Here is a 21,567-nt window from a genome sequence, read left to right as displayed (position 1 = left end):
TTTTTTTCTAAGGCATTTTTAAAACGGCTACTTAAATGTCCTAATTAAACTTAAGGCCTAATCCTGGCTTTATCTAAGCCCTGTCTGTGAAACCAGGCCTATGTTTTGTGTACATTGCTTGCATCAGGAAGGTCAGACTATTTCTATTTACTCACCAATACCAATTTTTACCAAAATATATATATATTTTAATAGATTATTCATTTTGGACTCTGCTGCCAGCTGTTCCAGTTCAAGTTCCTGAGCAATATTAAACTTTTTGCAATTTCCAGTCACAAAAACACCAAAAAAAATATGTTAATGAAAAATATCCAAAATATTCAGTCAAGAAACCAAACGTCTTTAAATACATTTTTAAAATCCCTTACTGAAAAGTACGAACCCAGACAATAACTACAAATCAATATCATTAGAACACGTCATATCAGCTGACACAATCATAATCCATAATGTATGAATCCTTTTTTACTTCAGTACAGGAAGCAACAATGACCACAGAGGAACCAGCACTGCCAAGCACACAGAGGTCATGAGACAATCTCATTGTCTCATGACTAAAAGTAGAACATTGCCTAAGTCCACTTCTCTGGACTTGGTAGATCAAGTGGTCATGTGATCAGGGAGCAGAGGACGCTGGGTAAGGGGTCAGGTGAAGCGCAGTCAGAGCAGATCAAGGAATGATCGGCCAGAGCAGAGAACAGCCACGCATCCAGCTTAAGCATGCAACAGCTGCCCGACACACGTTCATTCAGAAGCACAGCGCATGGCAGCTCATGCAACACTCACTAATGAGAAAAAGCGTTAGTTTATATGAATTGAGTCTGTGTACATTTAAGATTTTATGTGTAAAGACTAGAACATAAGCAGAAATTATTATTTTTACACATTTGATTTATTTTAAATGTATTTGTAATCACTCTTGACAAAAATCAATGAGCAAAGATTGTGAATATGCATGGCATAGAAATACTCATTTTAAAACGTAGTCATTTATTTACTCTCATGTTGTTCGAAACATGTATGAATTTCTTACAATCTTCTTTTGCTTTCCATGGAATAAATCAGTCGTTATTCAATAAAAGTCTACTACTGTCTGGGCGGAAGCACCCGCTTTTTGTCTGTTGGCACCCAGGAACTGGGAACAATTTTAACTATAGGAACATCTTTTGGGGGGACTGAATTAGCTCCTACTTCAGAGTAGGGTCAAACCCAGCACAATAGGAACTACAGTACCAGTGACTTAAGTGAACGTTACCTTAAACACCAACACCCGTCATTTTTAAAAAGCCTTGTAAATACAAAGTTAACATATATTTACTCCACGAATGTGAAAAACAGCGAGGCAGATGTAGAGGCACATTGTGTTAAACTCTTAGCCTCGAAGATATGTAGCATATAAGCGCATAACTTGTAAGTTGCAGGGCTCGACAGTAAGGACTGTCCGATGTCCCGGGGCCGGAGTGAAGATGCTCGGAACTGGTTGAACTTCTTTTAACTTAAGCGCCACGTTTTTAGAATGCAGTGTCATGCGCGAGACGCAGCAAAAGATGCAAGCAAAACGTTTAAACTGCGTCTAGCAATGTGTTTACAATGGAAAAGTAGTGCAGTAAAATAGAAAAACTGTATATTTGATCTGTGCATTAGGTCTTAAAGTGACAGCAGCCTAATATTCCTGTTGCTGCATGCATTTTTAGTGTTAATCAAACAAGTCAAAGAAAAAACGCTCCTGGCTCTTGACTGAACAGCTTTTGTTACTTTAATAATGATTCATCTTTATTTAATTCATACAGTGAAGATTTAGCAGTGCTATTATACATTTGATTACTTTATTCAATTTCTGTACATTAAAACTACTTTTAGACCAAACCGAAAAAACTTGAACCTTAAAAAAATTGATAGGTTTTTTCTATTGTGTTTATTTGTGCCATTGCTCGTAATTTGATTATTTGTTCTTAATTTATTACTGACTGTTTACCTGTCTTTAATAATATTTGAAATATATTTAAGTTAGGCTAGTAGTTTTTGGTGCCATAACCTTACATGGGTCAAAAACACAGAAAAAAAAAAAGTAAAAAAAAAAACCATTTTATTTAATTTATTACTTGTTTGTGGTGAGGCTAGTGACAATCTTGGCAGGGCAGGTCAAAATTAGAACCACTGTCCCAACCGGTTAAGTAAACAAATCCTTAGCATTGAGCCCTGCGTCTACATTCAGTCTCCGTTATAAAGTAACTCACAACACACCACAAAAACAGCTCTGATCATGCCATTCTCCATCCTCCAGTTGTTGACTTAATTGAATGCTGTGCTTAAATGATGTTGCAGTCTGCCGGCTTACGTCACTTTAGAGTTCCTACTGCCGTTGCGAATGCAACCAGGAAAATGGCCCTGGGAAAAAATGTTGTTCTTGGTTGAGCACTCTGGTTAGTCTGGTCCAACCAGACTCTCGTACATTTCATTTGTACAGAGAGTCTGGCCACTCCCCATTGACAAGCGTTAACTTCCTTAAAGGCGGGTATTCTGTTGAAGTTTAAAACTATTGGATCTGCCCAGAGCCACTCTGGATCTGCCATTACCAATCGCTAACGTTTGGTCGTGACAAACTACGACTCAAACTAGCGCACGACCTCAACATCTTCATTCTTAGCCACTCCCTCTGTTCGCTGATTGGACCGGTAAATTTGGCCGGAGAAAACCCGCGAATATACCGCAAACCCAGACGCCGTATTGAAGGAAAATAAAAATTGAGCGGAAGTACGTAGGAGGGTGGAGCCAGGCTACACCCTGGTAGCTAGTTCCCATAACTACGTTCCTATAACTAGCCGGTGCGAAAGCGCCAAATGACATGAAATCTGCTGTCTTTATATGCCAAGTCTGAAGGATTTTCAGTGAATCCTGGTAACTATTTAATTAAGGAGAGCATGGACATTCGGCTGGACAACTATTTTGGTGTTCCTCAGAGAAAAGAAAATCATATGTGTTTGAAAAACAGGGTGAGTAAATAATGACAGAATTTTCATTATTGGGAAAACTATCAATTTAAGCATTGTCACTGTATTATTTATTAATGGAAAATATTCAAAACGCAATACTACATAGAACCTGATAATATATATTCAATCATTAGATAATTACATAACAGCTGAGCTGCCAGGGGCTGCGTATACGTGTGTGTGTGTGAGTGTGTGTGTGTGTGTAAAGCAGGACTGAGGGTAGGGTAGTACCTGCAGTGAAACTATTCCAGTCTAGCAGTTTGTATGATCTGGTGTTACCCAAGGCTGAGCCAAATCGCCACATTAGTAGATCGGTTAAAAGAGTGGAGAGAGAAAGAGATAGAGAGAGAGAAAGAGAGCAGAAAAGAAAAAGAAAACCAAACACCAACTACAAACAAGAACACAACACTGGACAGCACCACTCCACAGGAACTGCAAAGTCAGACAAAAGTTATCTGAGAGGGTGGCCACGAGAACGAGAGCAAGAGAGAAGAGATGGACAGAATCACAGAGAGGAAGAATATAGAGAATCAAGGGAAAAAGAGGTGAAGGAAGAGAGAGAGAGAGAGAGAGAGAGAGAGAGAGAGAGAGAGAGAGAGAGAGAGAGAGAGAGAGAGAGAGAGAGAGAGAGAGAGAGAGAGAGAGAGAGAGAGAGAGAGAGAGAGAGAGAGAAGCATGCAGCAGTGCATCAGCACATCTACAATAAAAACTACATGAGCAGCTCCTTCAACCAGCCCATGCTTTAATTAATGCGCGCACACACACACAGTTAAAACTTTCATACACAGATGTAGTTGTAGATGCATTTCAGTTGTATATTGTTAAATAAAAATTGTGGGTGTTTGTGTGTTTGCAGTCATCTATACGTTATAATTAAGACAATAAAGCAAAAGACACCCTTCTGCACTCTAGACTGCCTTCTAATTACACTCCACTAACAAAATAATAGTTTCTCTGTGTGATTCCCAATTTAGAAACACATCAGCATTTGAAATGTAAATTAGTAGGTAATGGCTCAGCTTGGTTAGCTTGAAGCTTGAATGCATGCAAGGTTTAAACAAATGCAATCGAGATCACTGCAGTGGGCAGCCTCACAAAATGTGACAAAAGTTATGGTCATACTGATGATAGAGTGAATGAAAATTATGCTATAAAATAAAAATCTTGGGTAGATAAAAAAAGAAAAAGGAGATTACTGTATATAAGAATCATGCAACAAGGATGTAAAAATTCGCCCTGACAAGAATACATTTTTTTATGCAATGCACCATGAATTAAATATTATTATTTTGGTCTGATTCATAATTATGCACTGGAGAAATCAAGCGAGTACAACAGCACTACAAACTCTCTGAAGTCTAAAGACGTTGTGGTACAAATGGTGGTACACAATTGTAAATTCAGATAGCCTTTGCGTTTTCTACAGCTGTGATTAAAGTCCCCATGAGAACGCAGAGAAACTTGCCAGAACCTTCCTTCAGAGATGGAAATTAAAATATTTTACAAAACTATCATTTGAATTTGTAAATTGCATCAATGCCAATATTTACATCCCCTATAATGCAATGTTAGTACAGATTAGAAAGGGTATGTGCAGGTTTACAAAAAGTAATTCTTTGTGCATGTGAAAAAATGCAACAGGCAAAAATAATGTTCAGGGGAGATGGATGTCTCAAAATCTTCTATAAGCAAAGAAGAGTAATAGAGCATCATATGCTGGACAGGGCCTGAATCTCGGCACGGGATTGCGGGTAGTTTTACTCGTTCCCACAGGTTTCACGCTTACTTCCCGCAAGGTTAGATGAGTAAATTAATCCACACTGAATATCAGATCAAATCAGTGATTCAGCAGTTCGGCGTCTTCTTTCTCCCGCTCTCTCGGTCACTCTGTATCTTATGAGGGGCAAGTCGCTTCACATCAGCACAACTTTTCGGAACTTGTGGACTCTCTGAGAGAGTTGCATCCAAAGTGCGCCCACATAAACATGGTTTCTGCAGGTATCTTCAAATGAAATTGAATGCTTTTTAATGCCATGTTTTACATTTTTAATGTAATACATGACCCATGAATAACCCATGATTAACCATATACTTATATATATATATATTAGTGCTGTCAATCAATTAAAAAATTAACTCGATAAATCACAATTTTTTTCTGTGATAAAACACGTACATTTTTATAATTCACGCAATAACTATAAGTGCACGTTTTTTCCCATTTGGTCTAGTTTTATTCCTGCTGCACAAAATGCCTGCGTCACCTCCGAATCGCGGCAATTTTTGCTCTGGCTGGAAGCAATTACCAAACCGGTTCCACGTGTTTATCACACTAACGTACATAATTTGCGACAGCAAATTAAAATGATTAATTATGAAGGCTATATTCAAATAAATTGATAATATAAAATTCGCTTCAAAACGATCAAAATTTTTAATGCCAGTAGGGTTCAAATTTAATGCTTTTTAATGTCATTTAAGTCCTTAATTTTCGCAAAATCCATTTAAAGGGGTCATGACATGTTTTTTTTTATTTTATTATTATGTTCCCTTAGGTGCAAATATAGTATTACTATAGTTTTTTTTTTACAAAAAACTTTTAAAATGTAGTGATTTATGACCTTTTCCCACCCTGTTTCTCATCCTCTGATTCAAACAGTCTGTTTTGGGGGTGTTTCCCCTTTAAGACTTCAGTGTTAACGCCCACTGTTATGATTGGCTAACGTCAGTGCCTATGCATCAATTATTAACGCCCCCAGCCAGAACATTTGCGGATTCGGCGTATTTAAAAAGTTGTTTAAAGTTTTAAACACATTACTTACAGTTTGCGTCGTCGTTGTTGAGTCCAGAATAGTCGGCACGGACTTATCTTTGAGCAACAGTTTTCTGGCAAAGCCAGCATCATTTTGGGATTTGTTCTCAAAACAGTCATCCTTCAAATGTACAGAACACACGCTTAAACTAACACTGCCGTGACTGAGACGTCCGCAAAAAATAAAGTGCATCAATTTTTACCCTGACGTCTGGATCTTTCGCAGCGTATTCAAAGATGTTGTTTGTCCACAGCCAGGAACAGCATATCTGCGGCATCGTAATTTCACTGTACACAGACCCACTCGCTGTCCGTCGACTGACCACTTGTGAGGCGCGCAGCGCGCGGGCGCGACAATGATACGAAATGAGCGTAGTTGTCTTGCGCTTAAAGCGTAGTTGTCTTGTGCTGGAGGCGGTCATATGCAAACGCTGGTACGTCACTTCGTACCGTGACGTCACTTCTTATCATGGATCCAGAACGAGCTGTATTTAGAGCTTGATTAAATAAATGATTCGTTTATAATGGGGAGGACGTCTTAAGCTATGAAACTTGCAGGACGTTTTAATGGTACAAAGACCTCTTATATACCAAAAGATCAAGGCAAATTTGGTTTCTCATGTCACGACCCCTTTAATGCTTTTTAATGCCCCGCGGAAACCCTGATAAAGTACAGAAGCTTTTTGTGCTTAAATGACCAAATACACACAAACATTATGTCAAGATGCCTGTCTTGGTAAATATCCATGTAAGCAAAGTCGGTTATGTCTTCAGTGAACGTAAACAGTTGAGAAAGAAAACGTGTAACTAGTGTTGTCACGGTACCAAAATTTCAGTATTCGGTACCGATACCTGTGAAAATCCACGGTTCTCGGTACCAATTTCGGTACCAAAGCTTAATTTTGATTAAATTTGCATATATTAAAGTGTATATCCATTTGTTAGATAACATTAGATAAAATTACCTAACAATAGTTATATACACTGAAGCAATTATTCTCCTTGGGGTAATTTAAAAATAGCCTACTAATACATTTTTAAAATCAAAAGTTTTAACTGTTCATGAACAATCAAGTGTTTGTGTTAAATAACATTCACAAACATACATTAATGTTGTAAAAATATATTGTTCACTCAATGTGTTGATGTTAGATAAGGCATTAAGTAATGTTAATGAATGGTATTGTAGTGTTACCAACTAAACAGGAGATAAAACGTGTTTTATTTGACTTGACTGTCTTTTTATTTAATCCAAAACTGGGTTCATATTTAAAAGGCCTTTTAAACTAGATACAATTGCACACGATACCACTTTTTTGTTCACATATCACGTTTTATGCGCGTGCAAATTAGTTACTTCAAATGTAGGCGCGCGGCTTATAATAGAAGCATCTCAACAGGTCATGTGACAAAAACCTGCAGCGGCCTTTCCGTAACAACATGGAAAGTTCGGCCGAACAGCTGATCATAGCTGTACAGGGCGACTTTTTATTTCTCATCTCAATGAATATATCTAGTAGTAAAGCTAATGCAAGGGCTAGAAATCAATAAATTCTTTGATGATACTTCCTCGTCATTATGGAGAGCGCAGTTTGCACCGCTTTCTCCTTTCCTATGCAACCATGAACAGAGGCGCGCCTGTAAAACGAATTTGCACACGCAAAAAACGCGCTGTGAACGGCTCTTTCCTCCTTTCTTGTCAACAAGTGGATTCAGAGCCACCACATTAGCAGCGCCGCCAGTCGCCATGTCTCAGTGTGTTTATGAAGAGGAAGCAACTGTGCACCGTTCGGACAGCGCGTCAAGAACCGGATTAATCCGATACTTCGGTACCACCGGTACTTAAGAAAAGCTGGTACCGTAACCATTTAATTTTTTTAGTACCGAAATGGTACCGAAGTACCGGGTCTTTTGACAACACTACGTGTAACAGTACATTGGATCTGTGCATTTGAGTGAAGCAAGTCAATAAACCTGCTGCTGTCTGTCATTAATGTTAATCAAACAACAAAAGACAGAGAAAATCATACTGCTCTTGACTGAATAACTTTTGTAACTTTAAATTTAATGATTAATCAGTATTAAAGTTTACAGTGAAGACTATACAGTGCTATTTTACATTTAATTAATTTATTCGATTTCTGTACCTGAATACTAATGTTAGACCTACCTAAAAAAAAACTCTCTCTATCCTTATCCTATTGTGTTTATTTATCCTACAGCTTGTAATTTATTTGTTCTTATTGTATTGTTTGTAAAACCAAGCTTACTTGTGCTTTGTGTAAGCTATTGCGTGAAAAAATTACCTTATTGTAAAAACACAAATAAATTTAGATGAAATAATTGAAATAAAAAATAAATAAAAAAGTCACCTAAGATGGGAAATCCCCCATTTTTCCAAAACGAAATTCAGGCCCTGCTAGAGAGGACAAACGTAAGGCCAAGACAATGGTGCACGTGATGCAGAACATATACTGTACAACAAACTGAAATTGTAAATGCAACAAAAGCCTCGCGCACAACATGCACACTTCCAAACTGCCTCACGAATACACCTGCTTTATGTGTTCTTACTAGGGCTGGGTGGTTACTAACACAAATTTCACAATTCAATTTCAATTCACAAGCTTATGATTCAATACCGATCTCGATTCGATTTTTTTTATTTTATTCAAACATACATAGTATGCAGACATCCCAAGTCCCCCGGAAGTTCCGGGAGTCTCCCACATATTGATAGCGGCTCCCTGATGCCCGCAAATTAGTTAAAATCTCCTGGAATCTAGAGCGAGCGAGCAAGAGCGCGCATGCGTAGCGCGCGCACAGCAGAGAGAGGGAGCGAGAGACCTTGCGTGTGTGTGCTAGTGTGCCTCACAAAGCACACCCTGAACCGAATTAATCAGAACCGAACCCCCATCAATATTGGCTAATCGATTAAAATCGAGAAATCAATACTCAACCCAGCCCTAGTACTTAATAGAGTAAAGTTTTGTTGTGTGAAATTATGTTAATGTATCATATATTTGGTGTGTTGCAGGTATTTGTTTATTTTTGTGCTTGTGGACAATACGAGCCATCTTACCTGGGTTGTGAATTCGATCCAGAAGCTTTACTGAGCGTGCACTGACCACACCCCCCAGGTGGAGGAGAAATCCAGGTGGGAAGGAGGTCAACGTGAAGAAAGGGTATTCCTGAAACACACAGAACGGTGATGGAGGGGCCATACAGAACGGACACAGGTGACCCACTGGCATTCTAGCAAATGTAATGAAGACAGGTGAACTTCTGTAATGAAATCTTCACACACAACTGAAGATTTTTTTACAGCACAGAAATTGAAACCTGCGGGTCGTGCCATTACATAGTCGATATTTAGCGATTACAACACAAGACTCATGCAGAGATACAGAGATTCAGACACTTTAGGCTGTTTAACTGGGTAACAACTCTGCGGAGTGCAATACATCAGGACTTTCAGTAGATTAGTAAGTAGTAGTAAGTGGTTTAAACAGTGGTCCTCAGTTTAGATGCATATAAACGCATATGGAGGCCCTTATATTTACTTAACTTACGTACCACTCAAATGCATAATGATGAATATTCAAGTCCTGATTAAAAGCCTGAACAAAATTGTTACCAGAACCCGTTTTTTTCTCTCATCCATATGAGTGTAAAGACACAGGCTTCAAAAACTCTGGCTCTTCATTTAGGCTACATTAATCATAATTTCATTATTTCACAAGACATTTCACCCCTGGAACAAAATCAGACAAAGATCACAGCAAAACCGTGACGGTACAGGTAACAGGTATACAGGTAAACATGAGAGCTTCCTAGCACCTGTCAGAGGTTCTAGAACATTCTCCATGTAAATGGGTGCATAACCACGTAACGCCCAAACCAATAGTCACAATACTAATGTGCCATTGGTTTGATAATGATGTCAATAGGACAGTAGACGAGATGCAGGTCTTCCAGTTCAAAGTTCTCAAACAGGGAGGAGTATGGGAAACAAGATAAACGAAAAATTCTACAACCAGGAACATTTGGCATGCCCTCTCCAGACATACCCCTGTCCTAACAAATGCTTCAGATGATGATGAAACCCCCTGGAATCCAAGTGAGAGAGCGAAAGAGTGGAGAAACATAATTCTCATAATCACCAGTCTTTTGTGATCGTGAATATATACAGTATGCTTTTTATATACATGTGAATATATTGTCTTTGTCTTACTCTCTGCTCCAGCGCTGATTGGGTCTGCTGCCTCAGAAGAGCTTTAAGAGGCCCCGCCTCCTTCCCTGCACTGCCGCCACTTCCCATTCCTGTTGGTGGAGAAGAGAGCGAAATTCAGGGGAAATGAAAGATGGCAAACGATACTTTACTTCAAAAACAAATAAACTATGTTACAGAATCTCATGCACTCACATACTGTACATTCACCTCTTCTGTGTGACTACATGCAGAAGAATAATCTTATATGAATTAAAATAGTATTTATTAGTAATTCTAGTAATATTATTCTGAATTCTAGTCATGTAAACAAATTACTCGTTCATATCTGCATATGTTAATTAAGAGGAAACATGTTTCAAGCGAAAAGGAAATTGATATAGAAAAGACCCTCATGGCCTACATTTAGTTATTTAACTCTTGTGTGCTGTGCTGTTGTCAAAGTAGGAAAAGAACATGCATACAGGAATATTCCAATTGCTGTGGAGCATATATAACTTTTTTTTATATAGTAACCCATTTTTATATATAAAGGCTTGACCACAATACCCAAATAAAGAAATAATGTGCATGCAAAAATAGCTAACATACACTACCGTTCAAAAGTTTTGGATAGACAAGATTTTAGAAAGAAGTCTTTGATGATCAACAAGATTACATTTATTTATTTAATCAAAAAACACAGTAAAACAGTAATATTGTGAAATGTTACAATTTCAAACTATTGTAATATATTTTAAAATGTGATTTATTCCTGTGACGTTTTCAGCATCATTACTCCAGTCTTCAGGTTCACATGATCCTTCAGAAATCATTTTAATATGCTGATTTGCTGCTCAAGAAATTTTGTTATCAATGTTGAAATCTTTGCTCCATTAAAGTATTAATTTCTTTAACTAAATAAATACATTCGTACTGACCCCAAACTTTTGAACGGTGGTATAATTAATTTGGTGCACATAGCCTTGATAGCCAATAAGTAATATAAAGAATTTTATCTTGAATTGGATATTCACATCCATTTTGAAAACAAAAGGCAAACTTTATATTCTAAAAATGTAATAATTATATTAGTTGGATAAACACTTCAAGAAACAAATATCAATCCATAGAAAACATTCAGAGACTCTTAAAACATTTAAGAAATAACATTCATCACAAGCAGTTTACACTCTGCTCATTCACTAGCTGGGAAACTTGATCTAGTCATCACATTTGGACAGATTAAAACAATTAACAAACAGTTTCAGACACACAAGCTCAGAGCCCAGGCACTAGGAAATTAGATTTTATGGAACCAGACAGATGACTGAGGACCAGTGGTTCGCTTTTCTTGTTTGCTCTTCCATTGGCAGAGGAATCTAACTTCCAGTAAGGCTAAAAAAACATGCAATTGGGGTTTTGTTAAATCAGAGTGCTCAAACGAAATTAAACCACACTGCTCTATCATGTGGAAAATGTGGGCAAATGAGAGACAGGCATGTTATTCTGCCAGGGGGCAGCACAGCAGTTGGGGTGTGGTCACACTGGATGCAACCCCTGCACCAAGGGTCAAAGGTCATAGGGGCAGCAGTGGGTGTGTCCTACCAGAGGCCGCCAGCAGCAGTTCCTCACTGAAAGACACGCTCTTTCTCAGCATTGCTGTGTCTGATTGGCTGACATGGAGTGGGGGAGGAGTTGAACTCCAGGAGGCCATCCCTGGCCGAAAGTGATGGGGCAGATGGACAGAGGGGAGGGAAGATGATTCGGACTCAAGGGCGGGAGTACTGGGAGACAGAAATATCCTCGCTGACAGAGAAAGAATGAGAGAGAAGGAGGTTTTGGGGAGGGTGGTATGAAGACATCACATGAGAAAAAAAAATAAGGGGGGGGGGGGATTGGGGTTACTGAAATGTAAAAAGAGGAATTCAGAAAGACAGGGATGCAAACTGATGAGAGGTAAAAAAAATAATAAAAAAAAGGTCAGAAAGTCACAGGTTTCCCAGGGTTTTATTTCCAGCAGGTTGTTTTTGAAGGTATACACTGTATACAGCTCATCCCAAACTGAAACTTCTGTCAGAATGACTTTTGTAGCCCCTTTCAGATCTTTGACTTGACTTATGAATTATCATAATTCGGTTTGCTCCTCGTACAAAGCTCTCATCACTTGAGAAGACTTTGATTAGTCATATGGACTACAAAAAATATGCTTTTATGTTTTCTAATGGTGATTTTCTTTATAGCTTGACAGACATGGTCACTATAAGCTAATGTTGTATGGAAACATAGAACGACATGAGGGTGAGAAAATAACATTTGCATATTTGGGTGAATATGAAATTCAAACCTTTACTCAACCAAAAAAAACATATTTAAAAATGTAGAAAATAGACCTCTACACTTTAGGTAAATTTGCTTAAAGAGATTCTTGCATTTCACATGAAAACACTAAAAGACTAGGATACAGCAACATTTCAAAAATTACAATGTTTTTTATATAAAACTTATAAAGGATGAACAACAAAAGAGAGAAAAGGATAAAATATACAAAATATTTATAATTAATTATACTGTGCCCTTTTGTTTCTTGTGCACATTAACAAGTAATTGTTTGCTTACTCTTTCACAGGATGCTTAAAGTAAAGAAAAATTTGAAAAACTTTAGTCATTTTACAATAAAAAATGAAAAGATAGTGTTGAATGAATTTAGATCAGGTTTCTGTAAATTAGGGTGTCTACAAGGAAGAGCGCACCTCATCTTTGCTTTTCAAAAAGTGTCTTATTTAAGTTGTGAAACCTTCAGAAAAACACTCAGCACATTTACGCAGACTATCTGTCCTAGCATTGTTGTAGTCAAGCACATGATCTCCCAATTATCTACTTCTCAAAATACCTCTCTTCAGAGGCCTTATATTAAAGCGATAGTCGAATCATTTAACGCCCCGATATACTCACGGCAAAGTTCTTTTTTGTTCTTCGCTTAGGGGTAAAACGAAGTTCGAAATACGTGACCAGCGATATACTGTTAGTGAACATCCGACGCCGCCTAGACTGCCGAGAGCTGCGTTTAGATGAATATGTAAATATGTGCTGCACACTTTCCTCTCAATAACAAAATAAACACAGCAAAATAGAGAAAACATCAAGCATTTTTTAAATAAAGCATAAGAAAAGCACCTGATATTATCAACATGGATATGTTTGCACGAGCTCTGCAATTCGACACTCTAGTAAAGTCACGTTATGTTATATATATATATATATAGCACTTTATACAATAGATTACTTAAAATCAAGCAGCTTTAACATTTTAAACATGAAAAACAGTGTCAGTGTCTCATTTCATCAGAAGTACAACGTGAAATAAGGCGGAGCCTTCCGTGCACACCTACCTATTACGTAATCGCCACGGACCAATGGTAGTACAAAGGTGTTTAGCAGCCAGAGTTTCAAACTCCCAAAACAAACTTTGTTTCGGTCTGATTATGTTCGAAATGACGTCACATCAGTTCATTCTTCGATTTCGCTTTTAAGGGGTCATGAACTGGCTTTTTATTTTTATTTTATTGTTGTCTGAGGTCAACTTATGACGTTCGCTTGGTTTTTACATTCAAAAACATCAAAATGAATAAGTAATCGGCTATTTTCTACCCTGGTTTTGAGCCTAGCTCCTGAAACGCTCGGTTTTTATGGGCGTGCCTCATTGAAGACTTGGAAGTAAACAACCACTGCTATGATTGGATAACAGTTTTGCATATTATAATGAGTTTCATGTAATGTGCGAATCGGTGGGCGGGGCTAAACAGGCGGTGTTGAAGTAGCCGTTGATCTTCTTCTGCGGAGGCGGTGTTTGATACCCTTTGACGTCATAGATCCCCACTTTGAAAAACCTGGCGTTCGCTGTGCCTGGTGTCAATAAAAGCTTTTATTGGACTAACAAGGAAGTTTTCCGTTCTGAAACTTACAGGATATTCTTATAGTATGATGACCTCAAATATGTCAAAAGTTGAAGGAACATTTTATTTCTCAGTTCATCACCCCTTTAAATATATCGGGGCCTTTACTCACCTTCATGTCATTGTCAACTGACTTACTTTCTTCTGCGGAACACAAAAGAAGATATTATGAAGAATGTTGGGAAACAAAACAACATCGGACCCCATTGATTTCCATAGTATGGACAAAAATTCTCAAAATATATATTTTTTTGTGCTACACAGAGAAAATAATGTCATACAGGTTTGCAACGACATGAGGGTGAGTCAATGACAGAACTTGACCTATCGCTTTTAAAATTTAACCTTACTGTAAAAATATAAGCTCCTTGGTTCAGCATGAAACGATTAATAAGTGACCTATTTTGTATAACAAACCGAGGATTTAGCATAAAGGTGAGCAGATTGCATCCATGGAAAGATAAAAAAATATATCATTTCTTTTCATTCCAAATGTACAAAATCTGAGCTCACAGCCTTGAGGTCAAATAAAAAGAAACATTTCACACATGCAGATAAATAAATAATGGAGGGACAACACAACAAACTCAAAAAAAAATTAACAAACACAAAACTAAACCAAAGAATACAGAGACACTGTGCCCTACACCCTCTGCCTCTAGGCCTTGATACTGGGGTCACCACACTGATGTCAAGGCCCATGGAGAGAGAGAGAGAGTGTCTGGTAGAGTGCCTGAGGTCAGGTGGGGACGGGTATCTTACCGGTTTTGGGGGTTAAGCTGAGTTCGGTGTCAGAGGAGGAGGACTGGCGACTGTAGGACTTGGAGGGGGAGAAGGAGGAGAAGGTTTGTGCTCTCAGAGGGGTGGGGGGTCCTGAGGACAACGGGACGCCTGGACCCTCCTCCCCAAAAACTGGCCTGTCAGAGCAAGGAGTAACACACACACCATCAACACACACGGACTCACAGGGTCATACATGAGGACTGTGCCCGTGTGCATGTGTGTGTGTGTGTGTGTGACGTGTGTGTTTATGTGTGAAGAAAGAATAGAGGTAGAGAAAGAAAGAAGGAAAAGTGATGACTGCTTGCTGCTGAAAGGGTAGAGCGTGAGGATGTCAAGAAGAGACAGGAAAGCACGTGATGTAGTGGGCGGGATAGAAAAAATAAATGGAAAAAGAAAATCCAACACTGTGAAAACCAAAAAAAGAGGCAGAATGCAAATGAGATGAACAAGAAGCGTGTTTCAGCCAACCAAAGCACAACGCTTTGATAACAAGGGTCGACTACTGCCTTTACAAGGCCAAAATGTAAAATTCAACAACCCTGCCTGTGAATAAAGGTACGCACGCACGACTTAAAAACACAGAAGCTAAACCCACACCTCTGATTGGATATACTCTGTGAGTGACAGCTGAATGCAGCTCACTGATTGGTCAGAGGCGAGGTTGCTTTGGCAGCTGAAGGGAGGGGGTCTGGTGATGTCGTAGCTGTCTGCCAATGAAGAACAAGGGGGTGGTGAGAGGTCCGTGGCGGGGTCATGGGGGTCGCGGGGTACCTGCCTACACTGCCTGGCTCTGGGGGCTTCTGAGCTCCTGTGTCTGGGTTTCATACCGGCGAACAGCAGTGTCGGCACAGAAACGGAGAAGCCCTGAGAAAGACGACTGCTCGCACTGTGAACTGGACTGCTGTGTGTGGAACGACATCCGAGAGTGGAAGGAGCAGCCTGCGGAGAGCTACACACACATTCACCCATATTTCATACATTAAACACACATGCACCCACTGTGTACAGTACAATCACAGAGAACGTGGATGCACACACGTAACATTGACATAACAAAAACATGCAAGCGCACACATAGGGGTGGGAGACACAAAAAATAATCTATTCTCTCAGCATTTCAGTGTTTTCATGATTAATGCCATTTGAAATGCAGTATAAATTCGACACATGAAACTCAATTACTGACGTTAGCTTTCAAATGCTCGTGCCCTTTCTTTGTGTTCGTCCTGCAGGGTGCAAAATCAATGTAAACACATTCATGTCGTAAGGACAAAACATCTGATAGTTTAAACAGATCTAAAATAGATCTGCCGCTGTCTATGATGGCTATGACTCTGATTGTGTCATATACACCAAGGATGGCTTGAGGGCGAGTATTTTTTGGGTGAACTAACCTTTTAAATCAACACTAAAGAACCTTTCCTCTTCGGTCGCCCTACAGGATGGAAGCGGAACTGTCCATTACCGCTGTTGTAAATAATATAGCCTACCGCAGCCTACGCATGCTCGCTGTTTATCCAGCTCCGGCTTTGGAATGAACGATGTCCACAGAAAAGGTAGAGTATGTTGCATGATTTCATGAAAGTATGATGTATTGCGACATCAGAAACGAAGAAAAACAAAATAATGACTATTGTACCGCTTGACGTAAAGCAAGCCAAATTTGTAGTTTTCTTATGTCTCATTCGAACTACAGAAACGCGACCCGATCTGGCAAACTTAGATAGTGTGGTTATAGCAGATATAGGGCCGCAAAGCAAAGGCAGAAGTGCCTTTCACCTGTTACGACTTGATGAACCTCTGATATGATTTTGGAAACATTATTTTAAGGTAAAAAAAAAACAACCTTCTTTAGTGTTGCTTTAAAGATTACCACCCCTACGCAAACACCCAAGGCAGACCGCATCAAAAACCAACAGGGAGGAAAATCATCTGTTTCTTAAAACCTAGTGAGCTGACTACCTAGACGGCACCAAAAATGCTGTCTAGTTAGGCAAGTCACCGCCATTCAAATGTTCTTAGCTCCTTAGAGAGCAAGTGCAAAGACAACACAAACACAACAGACTCAAGGCAGCACTCCGGATGCAAACCACGGCTAGTTCTGAAATGCACAACTGTACAGCATTTAATCTTTAAGCAGTCTAAAGCAAACGCATGCTAGTGCAAGAGAGATGCAGCATGCTGGAGAACGTCAGAAAAAGACAGCGAGGGAGAGCAAGAGGGAGATAGAGGACGTGCAGGGCAGAACAAGATTGTGGTGTGTTTGTGTGTTGAGAATGCATTTTTGTAGAAATTATAAAATAGCAACTCATAAAACAAACACACACACCCTCATACTCATTTATAAATATAAAAACAGAAAACAGTTGTACAGCATTTTCCCATTTTTCATGTCGCATTAACACCTGTTTAATAAAACCAAAGGAATGTTAAAACATTTTTATACATTATTTTGACAAGTTGCTGGGGATAAAAATGTCTGCTAAATAAAAAGATTAAAACATAATCATGATACACTACCGTTCAAAAGTTTGGGGTCAATACGTTTAACAAAAAAAATAAAAAAAATAGCTTTATTCAATATTCAGCAAGGTTGTATTAAATTGATCCAAAAAATTATATTTAAAATAAATGCTGTTATTTTGAGCCTTCTATTCTTTAAAAAAAAGAATTAAGAAAATGTATCGAGTTTCTACAAAACTAATAAGCAGCACAACTGATTTCAACAGTTTTCTTGAGCAGCAAATCAGCATATTAGAATGATTTCTGAAGGATCATGTGACACTGAAGACTGGAGTGATTCAAGAAAATTGAGAAATGAATGAAGAAAATTCAGCTTTGCATCACAGGAATAAATTACATTTTAAAATATATTCAAAGAGAAAACATAAGAGTCATTTAAATGAATTTAACATTAAATTGTAAAACTATTTCACAATATTAATATTTTTACTCGGGATGCACCGATGCATCGGCTGAACATCGGTAACGGGCGATATTTGCCTCGTTAACTGCCATCGGGAAATAAAAAAGCCAAGACGGAAGAGGGCACCCGCGCACTCTCCGTCCTCAGTAACTTAGATTAAACAAAGAAGATGGCAGTCGTGTGTGTGGCAATATTTTACAGTTTCAGAGAAAGATCAGCGTTTTGCAGTTTGCAATACGTGTTCCATTGAAATTTCAAGAGCGGGGGCTGTTAGAAAGTCACTTAACACGACAAATCTCATTGGACATTTGAGAAGCAGGCACGAGTCGGTGTACGGCGATTACCTGCAAGCTGACCAAAAACGGAAAAATGAAGCCGCCAAGAAAGCGCAGTTCTGAAACACTGTAATGTTTTATTCTGTATGAGAAATACACAAGGTGAAAGATAGCCCTATTTATGTTTGTATTTATGAATAACATAATGTATTTATTAAATAACATTATTTATTTATTTCACTTGTTTTTGCATTTACACTTTTTTATTTACACTTTTTTTATTTATCAGAAAAAAATATTTTTTATTGGGCCATGAAAATAATCTCATTGAGTAAGTTTTTGTTTATCAGGCTAAAACCACTCAAATAATTTTGTTGGGCAATGTACTGAAACAATCTTTTCATTGATTAGTTAGCAGTCAAAGGATTTTGATGTTATTTTTCAGAAAATAACTTGTCATAAATAAGGTTATAACTAATGTCAACCAGAAAGTGACATTAAAGGTTGTTTTTGTTTCATGAATTGGTCTGATTGAATTTGTGCTCATTCTATGATAGTGTGATCAAGAGCCGAAAGACTTGTATGTTTCCGTGGCACAAAAGAAGGAATAAATAACAAAAATAAAAAATATCGGCATCGGTCAAGTTGTTATGTTAAACATCGGTATCAGCCCAGAATTTCCTAATCGGTGCATCCCTAATTTTTACTGCATTTATGTTTTAATTTTTCGATCAAATAATTGTAGCCTTGGTGAGCATAAGAGACTTAAAGACCCCACAGATTTGAATGGTAGTGTACAGTGAGTGAAAACCAAACAGCCTCTCTATTCTTATTTCATTAAAGGGGTGTAAAATTGCATGGATGCGTTTTGATTTCTAAAATAATAACCCATGTACAACACATTAATTTAAAATACAAGAAATTCTTATAATCTCTAATTAATTTCATTAATTTCTAATAATAAAAATCTTGACCCGTTTTCAATTTGAAAAGAAATCTTGTCAAATGTACTGCAGATGAACTATAAAAGCAAAACAACCACAATTTCCAAATCTCTTTAAAAAAATAACGCAAGACTTGATGCTGACATGCATATACGCATAAACAGTGGCATTGTTTCCTTGATTTGGAAGAGAGGTGGTTTGTGTGTTGTGACACTTACTCTTTTATATCTTTTGAAGGAGACGAGTTGCTGGGGAGTGTGGCTGTGGCAGGGAGTGTGCTGATTTTCTCAAGTGTGCAGGCTGTCCCGATGGCACGAACCACAAGGCCCGATTCCCCTTCCAGATCAAAACACTGCAGGTACCCAACCACTGCATTCCCTCCCATCTCCAGCACCTTCAGACCTATCTTCCTCTGCAATTCACCTACAACAGAAACACGTATGCATTTACACACCCACCACACGAGCCAAGAAAATATGGTCAGGAGTGTCTCAGCTTGCACACAGTGACACAGGAAAGTCACGTCTCAGACAGAGCGCAAATATTGAGTTCTTTTCAAGTATTATGCTTGAACGGAAAAAATCACACAAAAAAATAGTCAACATGCCCGCCTTAGCTAGTATCCTCGCCAGCACTTGTTAACTGAAGTCTGTGAAGTTAAACGTAGACTCGCTTGATTTCAGGATAATCCTTTACATCAAATGGAAGTACTTGCATGTATTTGTAACATTTACAGGCAAGTATACAACTGAGATGTAAGCTGAAATGCATTAAACAACACGCACATCAGACAGTGCGACAAGCCACGTAGGTTTATGATTTAGCTCGAAGAACATCTCATGTTTAAGACGACTTGAATCGTGCACTTATCCGGCAGCAGCTCACTGTCCCATCCTATGGGGGAAACTCATTGCACACTAGGGGTGTGTAAAAAAATCGATTCACAGAAGAATCTAGATTCTCATTTGCAACGATTCAGAATCGATTTGAAATGTCCAAGAATCGATTTAATAAATAAATAAAATCAGCTGGCTGTTCGCCTCCATTTTTGTAACTAGATACGGGATGTCAGCACGCAGCCGGTTTTTGAACGTGAGCGGCAAAAACAAAGAGGAAGCAAATATGGATGAGAGGGAGATCTTTCGTTCCTACCAAAACATTAGTTCCGAGAAAAAATAATTAATTGCACAGTTTAACCATCATAGAGTGAAAGTGTATCATTTGCATGTGTTTTTAAGTCCTGTCAGTTTAACAGGGCGCGCTTGACAGGGCATAAATAAGAACGAGCAGAGAGAGAGAGAGCCGGCCGCGCGCGCGCACTCACCCGAGCGCTGTCTGCTCTCTCTCTCCCACACGCATATTAATCAAAATCAATTAATACGATGGTGTCGGGGAAAAAAAACTCTCCAGTGATGAAATGTTTTCTGTGTTGACAAATCTTGTGCGATATCCTAAACTGCCGAATGCATTGCTTGTTTTTTCTGTTTACATTTCATGGTGAATGCTGCTACGTCAGAGCGGCCAAAGCGTCAACAAGATTCCCCGTACTTTTTGACAAGCGTCCTTGACAGGGCGGCCATAGCTTTTTTGCAGCTCAAGTCGGCGGCGGTGTGAACGTACAGTCAGCCGCCAGCTGCAGACCAACTGCAGTGCTTCACGAAACTCCCTGCCAACTCCGAGAGGGCAAAAAAAAATAACAACTCGGCCTATCGCTGCTTCAGCGCCAGGTAGCTTAGGGGTAGGACTATTATTCATTTTGAAAGAAGCACTTTATTTTCATAACTTGTTATTCTTTAAGTTACTGAGTCTGACTGAGAAATATAGATGTTTTTTTGTCTTCACCGGTTGTGTTCTACATGATATTTGTGGTAAACTGCAACTTTCCTGGGAAATGCATCTATTTTCAACCATTTTGTATTATGAAGAAGCACTTTATTTTTGTTCCAACTTATTTTATAGCTTGCTACTAATGAGTAGCAATTGAGAACCAGACAATGTTTTTTATAAAAGGCACTTCCCTGAGAATTGAACTTAATAAATGTGCAAAAAGACACTTTAATGTCTCCGTTTGTCATTCTGTATAGTAAAGCAGATGAGAGTAGGCTAGATCATGATCAGAAACCCGATTAGAAATCATTATGGATAAAATCAAATCGTTTTGAATCGAAAATCTTTTTGAATCGAAAATCGATTTTGAATCGAATCGTGGCCTCAAGAATCGGAATCGAATTCACCTTTGGCTAAGCCCCGCCCCCCTTAGTTACTGTTGCTACCTCCGACAGCTTCATCTGGGCTCTGGTTTGGTATCAACATGGCTTATGCTGTGACAGCTCTTCCTGCTGAAATTTTATCAAACTTTTATAAAGCAGCAAATAAAGTGTCCGATAGAAGTAGGCAAAAGTGTCTGCAGTGTGCGTTTGAAGGCTTTATTCAAGACAAACGGTGAAACGCAAGCAACAACAAGGCATCCAAATAGAGGCAAAAGCATAACGGTCACAGTCAAACAATGAACCACAGCATATCCTAATCGAGACGGGAGGCTGGGACTAACAATATCAGGAGAAACATGTTCATGCAAAGCTGGGTAGGTCTCTATTCACTTCTATAATCGTTATTATTTACAAAGCAAACGGACTACGCGAGTATAAAGTTGTATTTATTAGCAGCG

General features: G+C 38.7%; 1 protein-coding gene across 10 annotated transcripts in view; it reads right to left on the bottom strand.

Annotated features, from left to right (window-relative positions):
* c2cd5 (C2 calcium dependent domain containing 5) overlaps positions 1 to 21,567 on the bottom strand; it is a 53,065-nt gene that overhangs the window by 26,382 nt on the left and 5,116 nt on the right. For 7 of the 10 annotated variants that reach the window (XR_013798476.1, XM_079620029.1, XM_079620032.1 and 4 more), the window contains exons 7-10: positions 19,118 to 19,322; positions 14,734 to 14,888; positions 10,040 to 10,128; positions 8,888 to 8,996 (exon numbers count right to left, since the gene is read on the bottom strand). Coding sequence is in view for 9 of the 10 variants with exons in the window: in XM_079620029.1 (XP_079476155.1) it covers positions 8,888 to 8,996; positions 10,040 to 10,128; positions 14,734 to 14,888; positions 19,118 to 19,322 (558 nt within the window). In the remaining variant the exon portion in view is untranslated. Of the gene's footprint in view, positions 1 to 8,887; positions 8,997 to 10,039; positions 10,129 to 11,623; positions 11,825 to 14,733; positions 14,889 to 19,117; positions 19,323 to 21,567 lie in introns of all 10 variants that reach the window. The other 3 variants (XM_079620024.1, XM_079620025.1, XM_079620026.1) reach the window with 1 other exon arrangement.

Source organism: Phoxinus phoxinus (genome assembly GCF_949152265.1).
Source record: "Phoxinus phoxinus genome assembly, chromosome: 8".
Classification (NCBI taxonomy): domain Eukaryota; kingdom Metazoa; phylum Chordata; class Actinopteri; order Cypriniformes; family Leuciscidae; genus Phoxinus; species Phoxinus phoxinus.
This window is presented reverse-complemented; position numbering and strand designations above follow the sequence as displayed.